This window comes from Salmo salar, chromosome 20 (genome assembly GCF_965601325.2).
Source record: "Salmo salar chromosome 20, fSalSal1, whole genome shotgun sequence".
Taxonomy (NCBI): Eukaryota; Metazoa; Chordata; class Actinopteri; order Salmoniformes; family Salmonidae; genus Salmo; species Salmo salar.
The window spans coordinates 23,022,103-23,040,520 of NC_138310.1; the positions used below are offsets into that span (position 1 = coordinate 23,022,103).

Genomic DNA, 18,418 nt, shown 5'->3' on the forward strand with positions numbered 1-18,418 from the left:
ATAACTACCACAGCATTCTGCAGCGATACGCCATCCCATCTAGTTTGCGCTTAGTGGGACTATCATTTGTTTTTCAACAGGTCAATGACCCAACACACCTCCAGGTTGTGTAAGGGCTATTTGACCAAGAAGGAGAGTGATGGAGTGCTACATCAGATGACCTGGCCTCCACAATCACCTGACCTCAACCCAATTGGTTTGGGATGAGTTGGACATCAGAGTGAAGGAAAAGCAGCCAACAAGTGCTCAGCATATGTGGGAACACCTTCAAGAGTGTTGGAAAAGCATTCCAGGGGAAGCTGGTTGAGAGAATGCCAAGAGTGTGCAAAGCTGTCATCAAGGCAAAGGTTTTGAAGAATCTGAAATATAAAATATATTTTTATTTGTTTAACTTTTTTGGTTACTACAAGATTCCAGCTGTGTTATTTCATAGTTTTGATGTCTTCACTATTGTTCTACAATGTAGAAAAGAGTAAAAATAAAGAAAAACCCTGGAATAAGTAGGTGTGTCCAAACTTTTGACTGGTACTGTATATATATTTCCTGAGCTTTCTTATATCTCCTAGATATAGGACAGACATCTGAAAACCTTGCTGCTTTTGATAGATTTTTTACTGTCTTTTTGCCATTTCTGAATGTGTTATTCAATGCTATGGGCTTTAGTAGTAAAGGCCAAATTCAAAATTTTATCAAATCGTTTTTAAATATATTTGTTTTATACCTAAAAGGTTCCTAAAATTCTAAATCAAATAGCTAAATAATCCATGGTATGACCATCTTAAAACAATTCCATATGTTAGCTTAGTAGTACGAACAGCAAGGATACGACTATGTACCTATAACTAATGGTACCTTACAGGGTACCTACAGTGACAAGCGTTTGTAACCCTTTAAGTACAATTCGGTACCTTTTTTTGTGTACACATTTACAGGTAGCACTGTAATTCATAACCAGGGAACAGAGGCCTGGGGTCCAGCCTTACCTGCAGGATAACCTTAGTGGGTTCAGACTGTCCCATGGTCCCGTAGCTGTTATAGGCAGTACAGGTGTACATACCCACTGCATTGTCATTAGCTGTGGCTATAAACACAGAGCCCTCGGCGTTCACCAACCAGCCAGGGAACTGAGCAGGCAAAGACAGAAGGAGAAAAAACAAATATGAAATACAACAGAGATTAATGGTGGATATACTGTGTGATAGGATTCATGTTGCCCTGATTGCCTACATTGTCAAGGTTTAAGTTGTTCCCATCTTTGGTCCAGTTGACAAAGATCATGGGGGGCTCAGCCTGGACTGGGCAGAAGATGACTCCTCCCATGCCCGTAGGTAGATACGTCTCCCTGGGCATCCGGCCCACCCTGGCAGGGTCTAAGAGAGACAGAGGAAGTAGATACAGTATGTCACTCTCCCAGAGATGGACTAAAACACACAAGCCAGGAAATCAAGGCATGCATAGCCATAGTCAACCACAATTCTTACGTTTGACTTTGAGGTGTGCTGAGGCAGAGGGTGAGGTCATCAGCCCATTGGTTGGTATACAGGTGTAATTCCCAGTGTCCTCTGGGACAAGACTAGGGATGAGGAGTGTGCCGTCCACTAGGATCTTCACACGTGTCTTAAGATACCTGAGGACAAAACACACACACATCACAACCCGGCCTTGAGTTAGTATCTTCTTAGTTGCATTATGCACCATTGTCTTGGGATTACCTGTGGTAACAATGCTGCTACCGGTATTTAACTGACTTACTAACAATCCAATTAACCTGAATTGTAGTGCCAATGTCTTTGTAAAATTACATGGAATCAATGCTTGAAAACATAAATGCACAACATTAGAAAAAAGGGTTCCAAAAGAGTTCTTCGGCTGTCCCCAAAGGAGAACCCTTTTTGGTTCCAGGTAGAACCCTTTTGGGTTCTATGTAGAACCCTCTGTGGAAAGGGTTCTACCTAGAACCAAAAGGGAAGCAAAAATTGTTCTTCAAAGGGTTTTCCTATAGGGACAGGCAAAGAACCCTTTTAGAACCTAGATAGCACCTTTTTTTCTAAGAGTGCAGTATGATACTCACATATCCCTGTAGCTACTATAGTTTGTGTTTTTTGTGTGTGTTTGTGTTGTAGTCAACTCACTCTATATGGTAGACATTCTGCCCCTGTTTCCACCACTCATAGGTGAGGTTGGAGGGATAGGCCTCAGCTTGGCACTGTAGGACTGCATCCTGGGACATGTTGAGGGTGGTGTCCTCTGGGGCGATAATGATGAGTGGAGGACCTATTTTGAATTTGGGAGATTTTCAGTTACTGCATGTGCTTTTATCTGGCTGTAAAACAAGTGATTCAACTGATTAACCTTAATGATACAGTTATTCTCATGCCAAATAACAGCTTCACAATCAGATCACGATTTGATGTGACAAGGGCAGTGCATTTATAGACCATACACCACTAGATGGCAGTATGACAGTAGCTCTGATCTGCACTCCATTACCTATTCTTTAAGAGAGATTCCCGCATTTGTTTTTCTGCTGCTCATTAAAGGACAAATCCACATAAAGACAATCTTTTGGTCTTTTTTTCATTAGTCCACTGTTGATACAGTCCCAAAATGTTTTGCATGTCAGCAGTTTTCAAGAATTTGGACCTTCAAAAAGCAGTGTAACTTGCCATATCATCATATGATGCAAAACGCATCATCGTGATGATGTGGCAAGTTACATTTTTGCCGCCTTCACGTGCTCTTCAGAACTAAGAAACTCAGACATTTCTGACTTGCTAACTGGTTTAAAATAATCAAATGTACATTTATTTAATTGGGTTAACTGCCTTGTTCAGGGGCAGAACGACAGATTTTTACCATGTCAGCTCAGGGATTCGACCCAGCAACCTTTCAGTTACTGGCCCAACGCTCTAACCACTAGGCTACCTGCCGCTATAACTGCAACCGTGTTGCAGTCATACACGTGTCGCCTTCAACCAGTTAGCTATCTTTTGGGCACCCAAGTGGCGCAGCGGTCTAAGGCATTGCATCTCAGCGCTAGAGGCGTCACTACAGACCCTGGTTCGTTTCCAGGCTGTATCACAAACGACCGTGATTGGGAGTCCCATAGGGCGGCGCATAATTGGCCCAACGTCGTCCGGGTTAGGGTTTGGCTGGGGTAGGCCGTCATTGTAAATAAGAATTTGTTCTTAACTGACTTACCTAGAAAAAAAAGCTAGTCGGAAATGTTTCCGCGTTCTGACTAGCACGTGAATACGGCATTAGCTTCTTGAAAATCCTATATCTTGAAAACATGCTAAACATTTTGGGACTATATCAACAGTGGACTAATGAAAAAAATATTTATATTTTTCCTTTAGGAAAAAACTAAGATTTGAATCTTGGGGGTGTGGTTCGATGTGGCTGTTATGTTCACTTTATCATACCCTGGCAGTTAGAGTTGTTGTTCCCTCTTGAGGCACGGTAACAACAAAATAGCCACTACCACTTCCTCAAAATAGTCAGAATTTATCTCAAATGAGTCAGGAAATCTGTCTATTTTACATCTAGCTAAGGTGTTCGGTGCAGTATTTCTCAAGTAAACATTTTTGCATGAAAAACTAGTCTATTACCAGAGTGTGCATCTGTCTGGCAGTGTTTCATAGCGTATCATGTTACAAAACAGGTCGTGACCTTGGGACTATAAGGTTTTATCTGCGCAAAGCATAGTTCTGAGATATTGAGCGTCCCAGTTTTCACATCCCAGATCTTAGAACAGTTGTGTAGTGAATGCTTCTTTCATAACCCATTAAGGTCCTCACCATAAAGGTACCTAGAGTGCAGAGTATCAAAATCCTGAAACATTTTAGTGGGTTGCAAAAGCAGATAAATCCGTATGGCTCTGAAATGTCAATCTGGGTTTAGCCATAACGTTCTATCTGACACTTCTGAATTAGACATGTTCCATTTTTAAGAAAACTGTTATTTTCATACGTAAATAATGGAATAACACTATTTTACCAAGATAGAGTCAGAACACATCATCAAATACATTAAGAAATGTATTTTGATCATCAGACCAACTACTGTCATCACTGAACAACGATGTGACAACATCATTTACTTTAAGATTTCAGACAGTGTTGTTTTTTTGCTTGCGTGCCATTATTGCTGGTTAGACTAGCCTAGACCATACTTAGAGTGAGATGGCAAAGAGATACAATATGTATTTGTATACATCTGTATTTGTTCAGGCTTGTTATTGGATTGCAGATAGAACATTGGGTTTATGCTGATATACATTTTTGGTAGCCTAGCGGTTAATAACGTTGGGCCAGTAACTGAAAGATTGCGCTAACTGAGCTGAAGTGTGAGCAGAGGGAGGACCTTTCTGCCTCTCCCAGATGGTTAAAAAATAGTCAGACTCTGACCTTTGACCTGTAGCTGGGTAGTATGGGTCAGATTCCCTTCCGAGTTGGACACCTGACATTTATACATTCCTGATGTCTCTCTGGTGACGGTGGCCAAAGACAAGGTGCCATTGAGCACCTGAGCGAGAGTGAGAGAGAGATTGGAGATACTTTGAATCATAACCAACAACTTCATCCAACAACAGCAAACATATGCTTTAAAAAAAAAAAAATGTACATACCGCCATCTTTTCATGTTTCTCAATTGGGGTCTCATCTTTATGCCAGATAACAGTTGGTCGAGGATTGCCATGGGCACCACAGCTGAGGGCCAGGGAATCCCCTTGCAAGACTTCTACAAAGGTCGGCGGAGTCTTGATAAACACAGGTGGGGCTGTAATAGAGGAACAATTGATGATCTTTAAAGAAATGTATCACAATTAGCTAGCTAGTTAATTAACTACTGTGTAACAAGTAGATAACTAATGGCAAACTACGAATTCTGTTATTGCTACATCTGTAAGCTAGTCATGGCCTTTGTGCATTACTTGGATGTAACACAATACTTGCCCTGATGATATCCTATTTGATGCATGAAGGAGGCAGAAAAAAAGACACATGGAAAGAAAGAAAGAATGGGAGGTAGATAGTAAATTGGAGTGGCATGTGTTTTGATATGAGTGTGGATGGGAAAGACAGAATAGGAAAAGGAGAGGAGAGAGTGACAGTAGGGGAGAGATGATCCAGGACAAGAGAAAGAGAGAGTGACAGTAGGGGGAGAGATGATCCAGGACAAGAGAAGGAGAGAGTGACAGTAGGGGGAGAGATGATCCAGGACAAGAGAAGGCGAGAGTGACAGTAGTGGGAGAGATGATCGAGAACAAGAGAAACTGCAACACAAATCACTGTTTTCCCTTTAGCCTCCACTATCCTGGTGAGGTCACATGCACTGTGTCTACGTCCCCTGTGGCTCCTAACAGACACTCCTGTGTCAACGTCATCCCACAGTGAACAGCAGAACCAGACAAAGACGAGACGTGAGCACTGTGTAAAACACTGAGCATTATGCAACAACAGCTCATACACCGCAATAAGACTCCAGAGGGACTGTCATGCTCCAGCCTCATGCTGAGGATATTTTAAAGGGAAAACATTGATGGTTGTAAGCAGCTGGAGGATTTCCTGTCCTGTAAGCGCTAGTCCAGTTCCTCTGACTGCCACAGAGTCCCACTGAGCTGCACCTGTGATGGAGAGGAAGGTCCAGGTGCCGTTGCGGAACTCGTCGGTGGTGCGGTCCAGGAGCAGGATGCGACACTCGAACCAGCCCTCGTCCTCCAGGCTCAGCTCCTCCACCAGCAGCGAGGCCCCCCGGGTCAGAGACACACGGCCTGGGCACAGAGAGAGACAGAGAGCCCCCAGGGTCAGAACACACAACCAGACTAGCAGAGTCAGCACATGCAGACAGGGGGCTTATCAAGCAGAGGACACAGGCATCCAGTGTCACAAAAGGCCACAGTCAAAGTCCAACCTCATGGGTTTTCAGCTAGGTTCAAGAGGACATTAACTATGCTGTCCCATAAAGTTTGCTGTTAGTATCAATATTCAATTATGCATTACATCCATTCCCCAAGAGGTTTGGACTCAGGGCTTTTTGGTCTGCTGAATGGAATGAGAAAAATGGCAGGGAGATAATACAATTTCAAGAGAAGCCAGAGACCTTGGGTTAGGGAAGTACAAACACATGATTCACTTGTGACAAGCAAAGCAAGATTATAGCTGAGGAAGCTTTACTATGTTATTTAGACTTCCTGTTGTTTACAATACGAAGAGTGCAGAAGGCAGTTTGGTACCAAGATCAACATATAGAGAGAAGCTCCTATCAATGTCAAAATGTCAAGATTTCTTATGAAATGTACCACCTGTTTTTGTTTATCGTGGAGGAGAGCATATGGCAGAGAGAAACAAACACTGGAGAGCGGAAGACACCCCACGTCTCTCTATTTCTCACTCACACCCCTCTCTTTTACTTTCAACTTTGAAACATGATCTCGTGGTTGCCTGGTGACTGAAGCCTGGTTTTCAGGATACCCACCCTTTTATTGTGTCTCTCAGTTATTCTTTTTTTCTCCCAAATGCAGGGTTTTAAATGATAGAAGATGTGTATAGTACAGTACATCAGGGGAAAACACATGCACTTAGCAGGTAACTGCCAAGCAGTTTGAAAATAAACAGAGCAGTCACAGAGAAACCTCATGCATCCCCTGAGAACAAAACAAATGTAGGCCTACCCAATCAGTTACCCATAACTGTAATAAGGTGTGTAGCTTTATATGAGCAGAGGAGAAAGTGCATGGCTTCTAAAAACAGGAAATAGACTTAAGGTTAGGGGAAGGGTTAGCTAACATGCTAAGTAGTTGCAATGTAGCTAAAAAGTAATAAGTAGTTAAAAAGTAGCTAATTAGCTAAAATGCTAATGTTGTCTGTGATTAAATTTGAACACGCAACCTTTGGGTTGCTAGATGTTCGCATTATACACCCATTCACCCAGACCAACCACCCTACTTTCATTTTTGCCTTACCATACTAAACATAACATATCATACTCATTTGAGTGTCCTGGATTTTCATCTACTATGTTACTTCTAGTCTATGAGACCAGGCTGAGCAATAGTAAAGGGAAATTATCAGACCAAAGGTAAGGACACAACAGTTCACCTGACACAAGACTGAATCCAAAAGTTACACTTGATTTTATGTACTTTTTACAGCATTTGTCAATGATGAAATCTGAAAATACTCTAGATACATTCAGTAACATAATACAAATATTAATTGTAATTCTAGAGTAGGTGCAAGATAAGAAAAAACGTTTACGAGGGTTTGAGTGAAAGGTCTAACTGGTGTCTCCACGTGGCCACACCCATCTGCACAGTTCTTAAGTCATTTCACTGCACTTTTATGACTCAATGAAAGAGCCTTCAACTATAAGGTGAAGGAATTTGAACGAATTGTAGTTTTTTGTTTGGAAAACAGGTCTGTGTCCCCACCATCACACTGTTGTTGTTTACGCAATCCAACAATGTTCCATTATAAATCGCAATCTGTGTCAGGTGGGCATCATTTGAAAGCTTGTTATATTGCCAACATGGCTAGCTAAGTTATAAAATACGATCTTACAATGTTAGGCTTTCAAAATGCACTTCAGAGAAACATAGTCTCATTCTGTTCAGGATAACCCAGGGTATAACGCATGTCATCCATGTAACTGTGGATCAAACATAGCGATCAACGTCTCATCTTTCAGAACACATTGACTTCTCTCAATTTACAGCATTTCCCTCACTCAGACAACAACAAACGTGCAAAAGTAGCCCAATTAGTGGGAGGGATGGGGGCATCTTCTTGCCGCACGCAGTGCTCAAATTTATAACGGCTGTCAGTCAAAAACCACACAGCGCTGTGATGTGGAGAACCTGAGCTCTGATATCATGTATAGCATGTTACTGTACAACCACTGCGTTCCAATTTAGGCGCTTATCAATGACAAAAATCTGCCATTTTCAACCCGTATATGGGATGACAGTGGCTGTGAGTGGAAAGGGCTACACATATTTTTCAAGGTGAAAAAGTTGGACGAATTAACCCTGACAAGGAATATGATTAGGTCTGATAAATGCTTAGGCTTTATAAGCCTCTGTAGTAAGCAATTATAATAGAGAACCAATCGAACTCTAGAGCCTGCAGAATCTGGATTAAAGACTGTAGGCACCTTGTCCACTAAATCCTATGATTGACAACACAATGTGTAAAAAGCACCTATTTGAAACCTGGTCTGTTCATTGAATAACCATGAGAATAGAAACGGAGTAGCACCCTCATCATTGAATCTTTTCACCACACAATCTTGTAGTTCAGCTCCTGCGGTCATCTCTCCAGGGTGTTGTATGACAGAGATTTATTGAATTTATGTCAACCTTAAAATTATGCCAAAAAAACATCAGAGGAAAACCCAATAGCAACCCTATTCAGCTTTCCAGGATGTTTTCCCTTCAGACAGCAGTGAACAGAGGTAGCCTTGTGATTAATTATGCGCCCACAGGGTGCAGGGTGAAACACCACACTGTGTTTAAACAGGAATTACAGTGACTAACAATTGACCCCACATTCCTGACAGGGGCTGTTGCTTTGGTTAATAGTAAGGTTTGCTTGCCGAGGTAGGGATTGACCTGCTTAAACACAGACCCAGCCCTTACTGGGCGGCGTTCAGTTTCTGTTTCCATAAAAAGGTCCCTTTAATCCCAGGTCAGTGTTACTAGGAGAACTGACAGAGCACTCAGAGAGAGGAAATGTGTGCTGAAATGATAACAGGTGCATGAAAGACTTCATCTACTGGCTGATATCTCAAAGTGAGGGATCCTCCCTGAGCTGCCTATTTCCTATGTAGGCTTTTTCCCAAACAGCAATGGAATTGATTCTACACCTAGTGAGTGAACTGGAGGAAAAACACTTTCATGTGCAACACCACACAGACTCTCTCTCACACCAAATCCCTGTGTGGCTAAATATTGCGAGACATTTTAAGCTCATTAAGATTTCCAGCACCTCTAAGAATGATTAAGAAACAAACACAAACCATGGAATTTTTAATGGCTAATTAAATCCAAATGCATGCGAGTGTGAGTGTGTAGTGCCAACTGGCTTACCAATGGGGAATTTCTCATTTGACCATCAAACACGTAACCATTTCTTGCTCCCCTCCTGCCTGTCCGTCACTACAAAGGGACTGCAACCCCCTTCCCACACCACCCCTCGTAATTCTCTCAGGTTACCATAGTGATGAAACTAAGAATACCCCAGGCTGGGCGTTTAGGTTTGAATTCAGTTGCTGTAGCAACGGGGAGAGACGGCGGCAAAACACTGGGAAGGGAGGGTCGATCACAGGGGTTTGTGCCTGTGATTTGAAAAATGACACGTGGAAGAAAACATGTTTGGATTTAAAGAATGGGTAAATGGCTTGTGACTGATAAAACAGTGTGAAATGGAGAGAGAGTGAGAGGAAAAAGAGCGCGAGAGAGAGAAAAGCCTGTTTTCATTTGAATCTGTGGTCAGACAATAGCCCTTGACACAGAGTAACAAATGCAGTTTTATTTTAATTTGAATATTTCTTTTCTTGCCATGGTCAAAATTGCTTCCATTCATAAAAAAGCAATTAGGATAAGATAGAAATAAATATGTGCCCTGTCAATGATTGCTTTTGTTAAGATGGACAGACAGGTCTCTACCACATTACTTAAAATATGTTCCAAATTTAAACTGTGGAGAATTTCCAATCCATCCCAACTCAAAACAAAAATATGGGGATCTGAATACTCATCAAAGATCACCAAGTATTGATCAAAACGGTTAAGCGTCCCATCGCTGCATTCCACAAGGAATACAATGAGAGGTTATGGAGAGGTTATGGAGGGAATTTTGATCAATAATTCACCGACTGCTACCAATGAGTGAGAGACCTCTATGACCTCAGTGAGCCTGCAACACTCCAGCAGAGACATAGATCACTCCCCCTTCGTCTGCATTAGCACAATGTCCAGAAGTCCTCCTCTACACTAGTCTCAACACAACACAGAGGCAGAGAAACAATAGCTGCTGCATTCTCCTGTCTGTTCTCCTCACTGTTTTTCCACACCCCAGATATCAAATGACGGCTCCAGTCACCATTAAAATGAGCTGCTATTCTGGCTGGTGTGCAGTGAAGGGTGGAAAATGGAAACACTATAATCCACCCGCATCCCTAAAACGTACCACCCTCTTCACATTAGCCAGAGTCAGGTTCTCCCCCACTGGGTGGCATGTTAAAAATCACTCAGCTCTTTCTGAGCTGCACTGCTCATTGCACTGCCAGAGAACTGGCTAGCCTGTACTCTGACAACCGTTTTTATGTAACCATGGCCTGGGGATTTTAATATACAAGGACTCTCTCCGTGGTGTACTGCATTGTGTTTAAAATCACTGTGCTCCCATGCTTACTTAATTGAAACTAGTGTTAAAATCATATTCATTTTACCCACATAATTCCAGTGACCTCGCAGTGCTAGCTGTGCCACTAGATATTCTGGGTTCAAGTCCAGGCTCTGTTGCAGCCAGCCGAGACCGGGAGACCCATGGGGCGGCGCACAATTGGCCCAGCGTCGTCCGGGTTAGGGGAGGGTTTGGCCGGCAGGGATGTCTTTGTCCCATCGCGCACTAGTGACTCCTGTGGCGGGCCGGGCGCAGTGCATGCTGACACGGTCGCCAGGTGTACGGTGTTTCCTCCGACACATTAGTGCGGCTGGCTTCCGGGTTAAGTGGGCATTGTGTCAAGAAGCAGTTGGGTTGTGTTTGGGGGTACACACGGCTCTCGACCTTCGCCCCTCCCGAGTCTGTACGGGATTTGCAGCGATGAGACAAGACTGTAACTACCAATTGGATACCATGAAATTGGGGCGAAAAAAGGGTACAAAAAATAAAATTAACCAAAAAATTGAATGTTGTAATGCGCGGGGATATACAGAATTTCATATGCTACAATAACAGTGGGACCTATGGAGGAAGACAGATCATTATGAGAGGCCTCAGTTTTGTTGTTCTTTGTCTGTTCCGTATGTGTTTAAGGAAGATGGGCAGAGGTGCATTGTGGGATGTGTTTTGATTTGAATACAATCATAAGTCTGGGGCTGGAACCCAGCCCCTGGCAGCCCACCCCTCCCTTCCTCCAAAATGTCTCTCTTCAACCCTCCTCTCCCCTAATCACTTTAACCCTCTTATGAATAGCTCTTTGTCAAACGATTACAGGTAACTCTGTCCCTCACTCTCTGTCCGGCTGTGTTAACCCCTGCTCACATGTTCAAGCCACTGCTTGACACATCCAAACAACTTGGCCAACTTCAGCATGACCTGCTATAGCCTGAATCAAGAGAACATGCAATTTAGAAGCAACTAGTCAACCATGGTCTGTGACAGAGCACGAAAGTGTGTCAGTGTGTCATCGCTGTTTTTAACAACACTGTATTTGACACTTACTGTAAGTCGCTCTGGATAAGAGCGTCTGCTAAATGATGTAAACGTAAATGTACTAAAACATGACTTAGAAATCACCATGTGTATATGTTCATGCACATGTGAGTTCTCTCATAATCCCTTCTGTATTCCACACATGATGTGCTGGTAAATAATTCACAGTTAGATTGACTTTCCAAAATATATGCAGCATTTTTTGGGGCTCATTCAGGCAATTCCAACCTCTTTACTTGCATACTAACATGATGCATCAGTTTAAACCTTTTGAAGTGAATTCTACATAATCAATCAAGCCTTTCAGTGATGTGGTGTAATAACACACATGTTAAGTTTAACTTATAGCCCTATCCTTGTAAATTACTCTTCCAACAGTAGGTAACAGAGACCTGGCTCAAGCAAAACTTCTCTCTTCTCTCAGGTCTGGGATAAGGTAGAACATCCCAGAAAGTGTTTGGGCCTTAGAGAAGGCTTTCATACAAAAGCTCCCAGGCAGCACAATACTGGGCCTGATCTCCTTCCCCCTGCTCTGATCCCAGGCCCATGGGACACACCTACAGCGTTGTGAGATGAAGTAACAGAGCCTTTGTCTTGACGGAGCACCTCAGAGCTGGAGAACATGCCACCACCTCACTTTACCCCTACCTACATGTACAAATGACCTTGACTAACCTGTACCTGACTCGGTACCGGTACCCCCTGTACATAGCCTCATTATTGTTATTTTATTGTGTTCCTTCTTTTTATCTTTTATTTTTGCTTTATTTTATTTCGTAAATATTTTCTTAACTCTATTTTCTTAAAACTGCATTGTTGGTCAATTAAGGGCTTGTAAGTAAGCATTTCTCGGTAAGGTTTATACCTGTTGTATTCGGCGCATGTGACAAATAACATTTGATTTGGTGAGATTCACGGGTCCAGGCTGCTTTCTTCTCTTATTGTGTCACTGTTTTGCAAACGTCTCCCTGGTCCAGTTTCAGCAGAAATACAGGCTGCAACTGGATCATGTGGATCGGCCTCAGCTGCCACCTATGTTCTGGCTTAGGTGGTCAAATAGGGTTATGTTCACTAAGGAAAATGTAAATTCCAACTAAGATTTGTGGTGGAACAAGGCTAATTTATTGAGGTTCTCTAATGTGTGTATTTGTGTAAGGGTGAAACAAAGCTATGACTCCCCTAGCATTTAGGGCTCACACTGAGACCGAGTAATTGGGGCCTGCTGGGCTGAGTCTGTTTTTTTTGCTGCTGTCGTTCTACCCCCTCCACACCGTCTCCACTCATTTACTTCAGTAGAGAGGACACATTTGATCTGCCCTTTTTTAGAGTAAGTGCCTCTGACAGGGCATCCAGTGCAGGGAGACTCACAGGCCAGCCAGGACTAAACATTTCCTCAACAAGCACAACTCGAACAGACTTCACCAGTCAAGTTGACTGCACATTCAGTCACTATTTATTTGTCTGTTCCTCTGTTCTGTCAGGTGATTGATGTTCAGTCCTCCAGGGTATGTTTAGAAAATAGACACGGAGGAAGAAGGATGTGGCACTGGGAAGCCTCCTTCAAAAGGGTTTCTGATTCCCTCCAGAAATAAGAGATTTGCAGAGCAGCCTGCACAAGTAATCTGTCTGTGTTTCAGAGGGATTGGCTTCTAATGGGGTCAACAGAAGAACATTACTCTGTTGCACAGACACAGACATAGACCCAGCGAGCACTCCTCAAGCACTCACTGTCATCAGAAATACACCTGATATCCTATCGGAACAACTGGAGGTTAAACGCATGGCAATATTATGCCCTCATCCAAGATAACGCTTCCTCTCATTCTTGCATGTGACATTTTTAGGTTGGGGGATGGCATCAGGGCAAGTTTGTACATGAGAGACAGAGATGACAGAACAGTCTTATAGGCTCTAAATAAGGTTTAGCAACAGTGAGTAATTTCTTCCCCTTACTAAAAAGTTGCTCTTGTTGTCCCTGAGCATAGACTGCTTGAGACAAAGACCAGGAAGTGGTTGTGTTTCATACTGTCTAGTGAGGTGGGGCTGTGGTTAAATCCCAAAACATTTTAATTTGAGGGTAGAATATATTAGATCTGCAGTGCTGATATGCTTCACATGTTGCCATCTGCCTACAGAGGGAGGGGAGCTGAGAGGATATGAGGCAGACAGAGGTTAAGCAGAGCCCAGACACACAGAGAGGGAGAATATCCCTCATCAAAACTAAGTAACAAACCGTTAGACTGTTGTTGTATCTTTTCTGTTGTTTTTACCCCCATAGATTCAGTGATGAATTCTGGGTCATGGAGCATCACATGATAGCCCTAAAACAATAACACTGTTAATGGTCTATCTATGGGTGGGCCAGTGCTCTCCAGGCCATTCCTGAGTGGTCAGAGTCTGGTGTGTGTCCAGTGCATCGCAGGGTCCATTTCATCTTCAGCGTGATAGCTGAATGTATCTAGTGATCGTTTTTAAATGAAAACCAACTCTAGGTGGACTTGAAAAGCTTCCTGCCAGTTCAATGACCTAGATGAGAGGGTATGGGATGGGTATGGGATGGGGGGGTAACATAGCCTTTGTCTTTTTTCTCAGAGAGACAATGACTAGATTATGGTACTCAGTGAAAGAGAACTCTAATATTCCATATGCTTGATCCATCCTCCTTACAGCTAAACAAGGTCACCCCTCTGAATACCAATAACAAACTGTCATCTGACCACCAGCCCCCACCTCAGCCCCCACCTCAGCCAAGCATGTCTCAATTTAACCCCACTCTCTTCAATCCATACTCCACTTGCACTCACATAAACACACACACACACACACACACACACACACACACACACACACACACACACACACACACACACACACACACACACACACACACACACACACACACACTCACACACACACACACACATCCAAACACAGCCCCGCCTGTCATCCCACCCCCTGACTAACATATTTCCGTCCTCGCCTAGTCCTTGTCCCAGTGCCCTGCCCTCCCCACCACACACACACACACACACACACACACACACACACACCACACACACACACACACACACACACACACACACACACACACACACACACACACCACACACACACACACACACACACACACACAGTCTAATTACAGGGCTCTTAATTGATTACCTATTTGGAGTATTCTCACCATTGAAACCTCCCAGCATTCAAAAATACCAGTGTAGCCCCCTTCCCCATCCCAACTCAAAACAAATCAGCTGTACTTAAAGCACATTCCCAGCCAGCTCCTCGTCAGGGGAAAGGAAGGCTGAAAGGAAGGTCACTGAAAGTTGTTTTAAGACAATGCAACCTTATTGCACGCAATCTCTTCAGATATAATCAGATACATTTGTCAGGTCCTTCTCTTCACTCCTTTGAGATACCACAATTGCTATCGTCGAGTCTAGGTAATTGAGGTTAAACTCTCCTTTGTCCTTTTCCCATACGCTGCACTGTAAAAAAAAAACACTAAAAACACTGGACTGTTGTGTGCAGGCAAATGGCTCCCAATAAACAAACAGGACAAAATATTAAATTGCACCAGGACTCTGAAAGTGAGAACCTGTCACGCCCTGACCATAGAAAGCCCTTGTTTCTCTATGGTGTAGTAGGTCAGGGCGTGACGAGAGGGTGTTCTAGTTTAAAATTTCTATGTTGGTGTTTTGGTTTGGTTCCCAATTAGAGGCAGCTGGTAATTGTTGCCTCTAATTGGGGATCATATATAAGTAGCTATTTTTCCCACCTGTGTTTGTGGGGATATTGTTTTGTGTTTGTGCACCACATAGTCATGTTTCGTTGTTCGTTTAATGATTTATTTGCTTTTGCTTAAAGTTTCACTTTGTAATAAATATGTGGAACTCAACATCCGCTGCGCCTTGGTCCCATTCCTACAACAACCGTGACAGAACCAAAAGGTTCAAATGTTCAGTCATGCTGTATAACTGCAATTACCACAATGCCTTTCCTGTGCATTGCGTAATTTGAAAGAAGCAGTGCTAAGACATAGATCTGGGACAAGAGGACTCACCCTTGTATTTGGGATGCACACGTGGTGCGTACACTCCGAATTTGATGAGGATGGGAACATTGTAACCCAGGCGAACCCACTCCACCACGTGCAGTGGGAACAGGTTTGGGGTGATGGCTCCTGTAGAAGGGGGGATAAGACTGCAACTAAGCTCTGCAGTCCCCCCAACCCTGGCTCGTACCACCGCCTCCACACCCTGGGACGTACCTGAGGAGAAAGCACACAGGTAACAATAATACCATGGAGGAAGGCTGAGCATGACTGGTGAATCTGCAGTAAAACATGTTAATGCCTGAACAGTCAACAGTCAACACACTCAACATAAATCAATATTTAAGAGCTCCTTAACATCCACAAACTATGTGGATCTGTTCCACATAGGTTTGAGTGTCATGCAGAACCAGATAAACTTTGAGTTTTTTTCTAAATGCATTCAGTGGAATTTCTGGTTACACATTCCAGGAAGATATTGAGCAAATATTCAATTTATCTTTTGCCTGGCAGAGAACTGATGATAAAACCGCTTTGCAGCAAAAGCATCGCTTCATGAGAGGGAAGGGGAGGACAAAGAAAGCAGAAACAGGGCTAAAACCAAAAGGTATGGATAGAGAAAAACTGGAAGGAGATTGAGAAAATAACAAGCAGTAGGCCTAAGGGGAAAGAGACTACTGTAGATAGCATAAACACACATTTAAATGTGAATAAATATTTATGAGTTGGATGGCAGCCTGAATATCTCCAGAGTATGCTCTGTTTAAAGCAGGCACACAGAGGCCATGTAAAACAATGGTACTCCATTTGGTGACAAGATCACTAGGCTGCAACCGGCTCTGTAGACATGCTGCAATCTCATTAACGACACTTGGGCCAGAGCCTGTGTTGTGTTGTCTCTGCAGCTCGTTTAGCCTGGTGATTAAGTACTAATCTCAAAGGGCTTACCTGTAGTCTTTTTATCGAGCAAAACACGACAGCGAAGGTACAACACTACATAGACTACATACCCCTCTGCGCAGTCAATGTATGCATTGTACAATATGCTGAGTTTCCCTGTACTTGGGCGGGAAACAACTGTGAAAGAGCAGTAGCCAATTGCGTGTTTGTGTTTGAGTCTGTTATTAAAGAATGTGAAACAATGCTGTGTCTGTTTGCTGCTTTTCATTAAATCATGTATGGCTATTTTTGTTAATATGGGCCGAATATTAGGCTTGCCTACAAGCCTATAGCCTACGGACATTTGATCAGTTATGGAAATATTCAGTCCATGCGAAAATATAAGAATCTAGTAAAAGGCCAACATATTTTTCAATAAAAATTGAATATTTGTCACATGACTATAGAAATGGAAATAGAAACAGTGTGATTTTAGAGACTCAAAGTAACAATAGCCTACTGTATGATTAAAGGGACTGCAGTCAATCTGTTACTGGGCTCACACCATCATTATCATTAGACACTTCACATAATTCAAATTCCATCAAGTCACATGCACAATTCGATCGCCCGTCATTCATTCACTGTCATCAGTAAGGAGAGACACATTGGGTCTAACAACACCATAGATCTAGGACTATAATGTAATACTTCTTTGTCATGAAATGTCATAACCAGTTCATTTTGTTTATAAGCCCACAAGGCGACTCATTTGTTGTCATTCTAAATGTCCTGAATAATGGTAAGGAAAATACTGTTGGCTGTTGGGCAATAGCAATAGGCCTACACAATTGTGCACAATGGACTAGGTCTTGATGGGTTATCTCCAATTTAACTGGGGAATACAACTATATCCCAGACAATGCTCGGATTCGGATCCGAAAGGTGATGAATGGCCTAAAGGAGAGAAGCCTGGAGACCCAGGAAGAAACCGACCAAGTTGTGGACCGTGGTACACACGGCTTGCGCTTATTTGGGGAGAAAATACATTCTTTCAGTGGCGACCCGTCATTCAGGGCAGGTGGGGCAGAGCCTGGTTTGAGCCCCCAATTTTTTGAAAAAAAGCAAACAAACAAATACATTTTTCTTTTGGGGGGGGGGGGGGCTTTCCTGTTTTGCATGTTATTTTGGCATTAAAATGTTTCAAATATCATTTTGCGAACAATGTAAACAAATGTATGTATGTAAGCCGCATACAAAAGCCGCATACAAACATGGTCTCTTTTTGTTTTCTTGAGTAAGGCAGCTCTAAAAATGCAGGTGTTTCAGCCTAGCTCAGTGCTTTCTGTGGTGGTGGGGCAAGCCAGCAGAAAATACGAAACATTGCGCCGTGATTGTCTCAGTGTTCTATCACTCATGGGGACACTACGTCACCGCCAAGTCTAAGGGTAGAAGCTAGAAAATTCTAGCCCCTTGGATGATGCCATAGAGTTACATTAGAAGTGCCCATCCAAGAAGCCTCAAGGTCATTGGCCACAGATAAAACGACATCAAATCACATTATATCTACAGTAGCTTTGTTTGGACTGATCATGTCAACATCATACTTTCAAAATCTTAGCTAGCAGTCATCATCATGAATCAAGTCGATAATCTACTGGTAAATTATTTTTAATCCTTCCGTCATCTGAAGAGAAATTATAGATAAAATGTATGGGTATCGGCCATTGGACATAAACATTACAAAACAAGTTGGAAATCACAAATTCCACAATGTAAGTGTTTTCACTGACATTTTCAACCTCTCCCTGTCTGAGTCTGTAATACCAACATGTTTTAAGCAAACCACCATAGTCCCTGTGCCCAAGAATACTTAGGTAACCTGCCTAAATGACTACCGACCCGTAGCACTCACGTCCGTAGCCATGAAATGCTTTGAATGGCTGGTCATGGCTCACATCAACACCATTATCCCAGAAACCCTAGACCGACTCCAATTTGCATACCGCCCCAACAGATCCACAGATGATGCAATCTCTATTGCACT

General features: G+C 42.9%; 1 protein-coding gene across 2 annotated transcripts in view; it reads right to left on the reverse strand.

Annotated features, from left to right (window-relative positions):
* Positions 1-18,418, reverse strand: part of LOC106579883 (uncharacterized) — a 39,325-nt gene that overhangs the window by 9,616 nt on the left and 11,291 nt on the right. For both annotated transcript variants that reach the window (XM_082966290.1, XM_014160213.3), the window contains exons 3-10: positions 15,502-15,708; positions 5,630-5,776; positions 4,631-4,782; positions 4,410-4,527; positions 2,133-2,274; positions 1,482-1,627; positions 1,228-1,370; positions 984-1,124 (exon numbers count right to left, since the gene is read on the reverse strand). In XM_082966290.1, the coding sequence (XP_082822416.1) occupies positions 984-1,124; positions 1,228-1,370; positions 1,482-1,627; positions 2,133-2,274; positions 4,410-4,527; positions 4,631-4,782; positions 5,630-5,776; positions 15,502-15,708 (1,196 nt within the window). The remainder of the gene's footprint in view (positions 1-983; positions 1,125-1,227; positions 1,371-1,481; positions 1,628-2,132; positions 2,275-4,409; positions 4,528-4,630; positions 4,783-5,629; positions 5,777-15,501; positions 15,709-18,418) is intronic.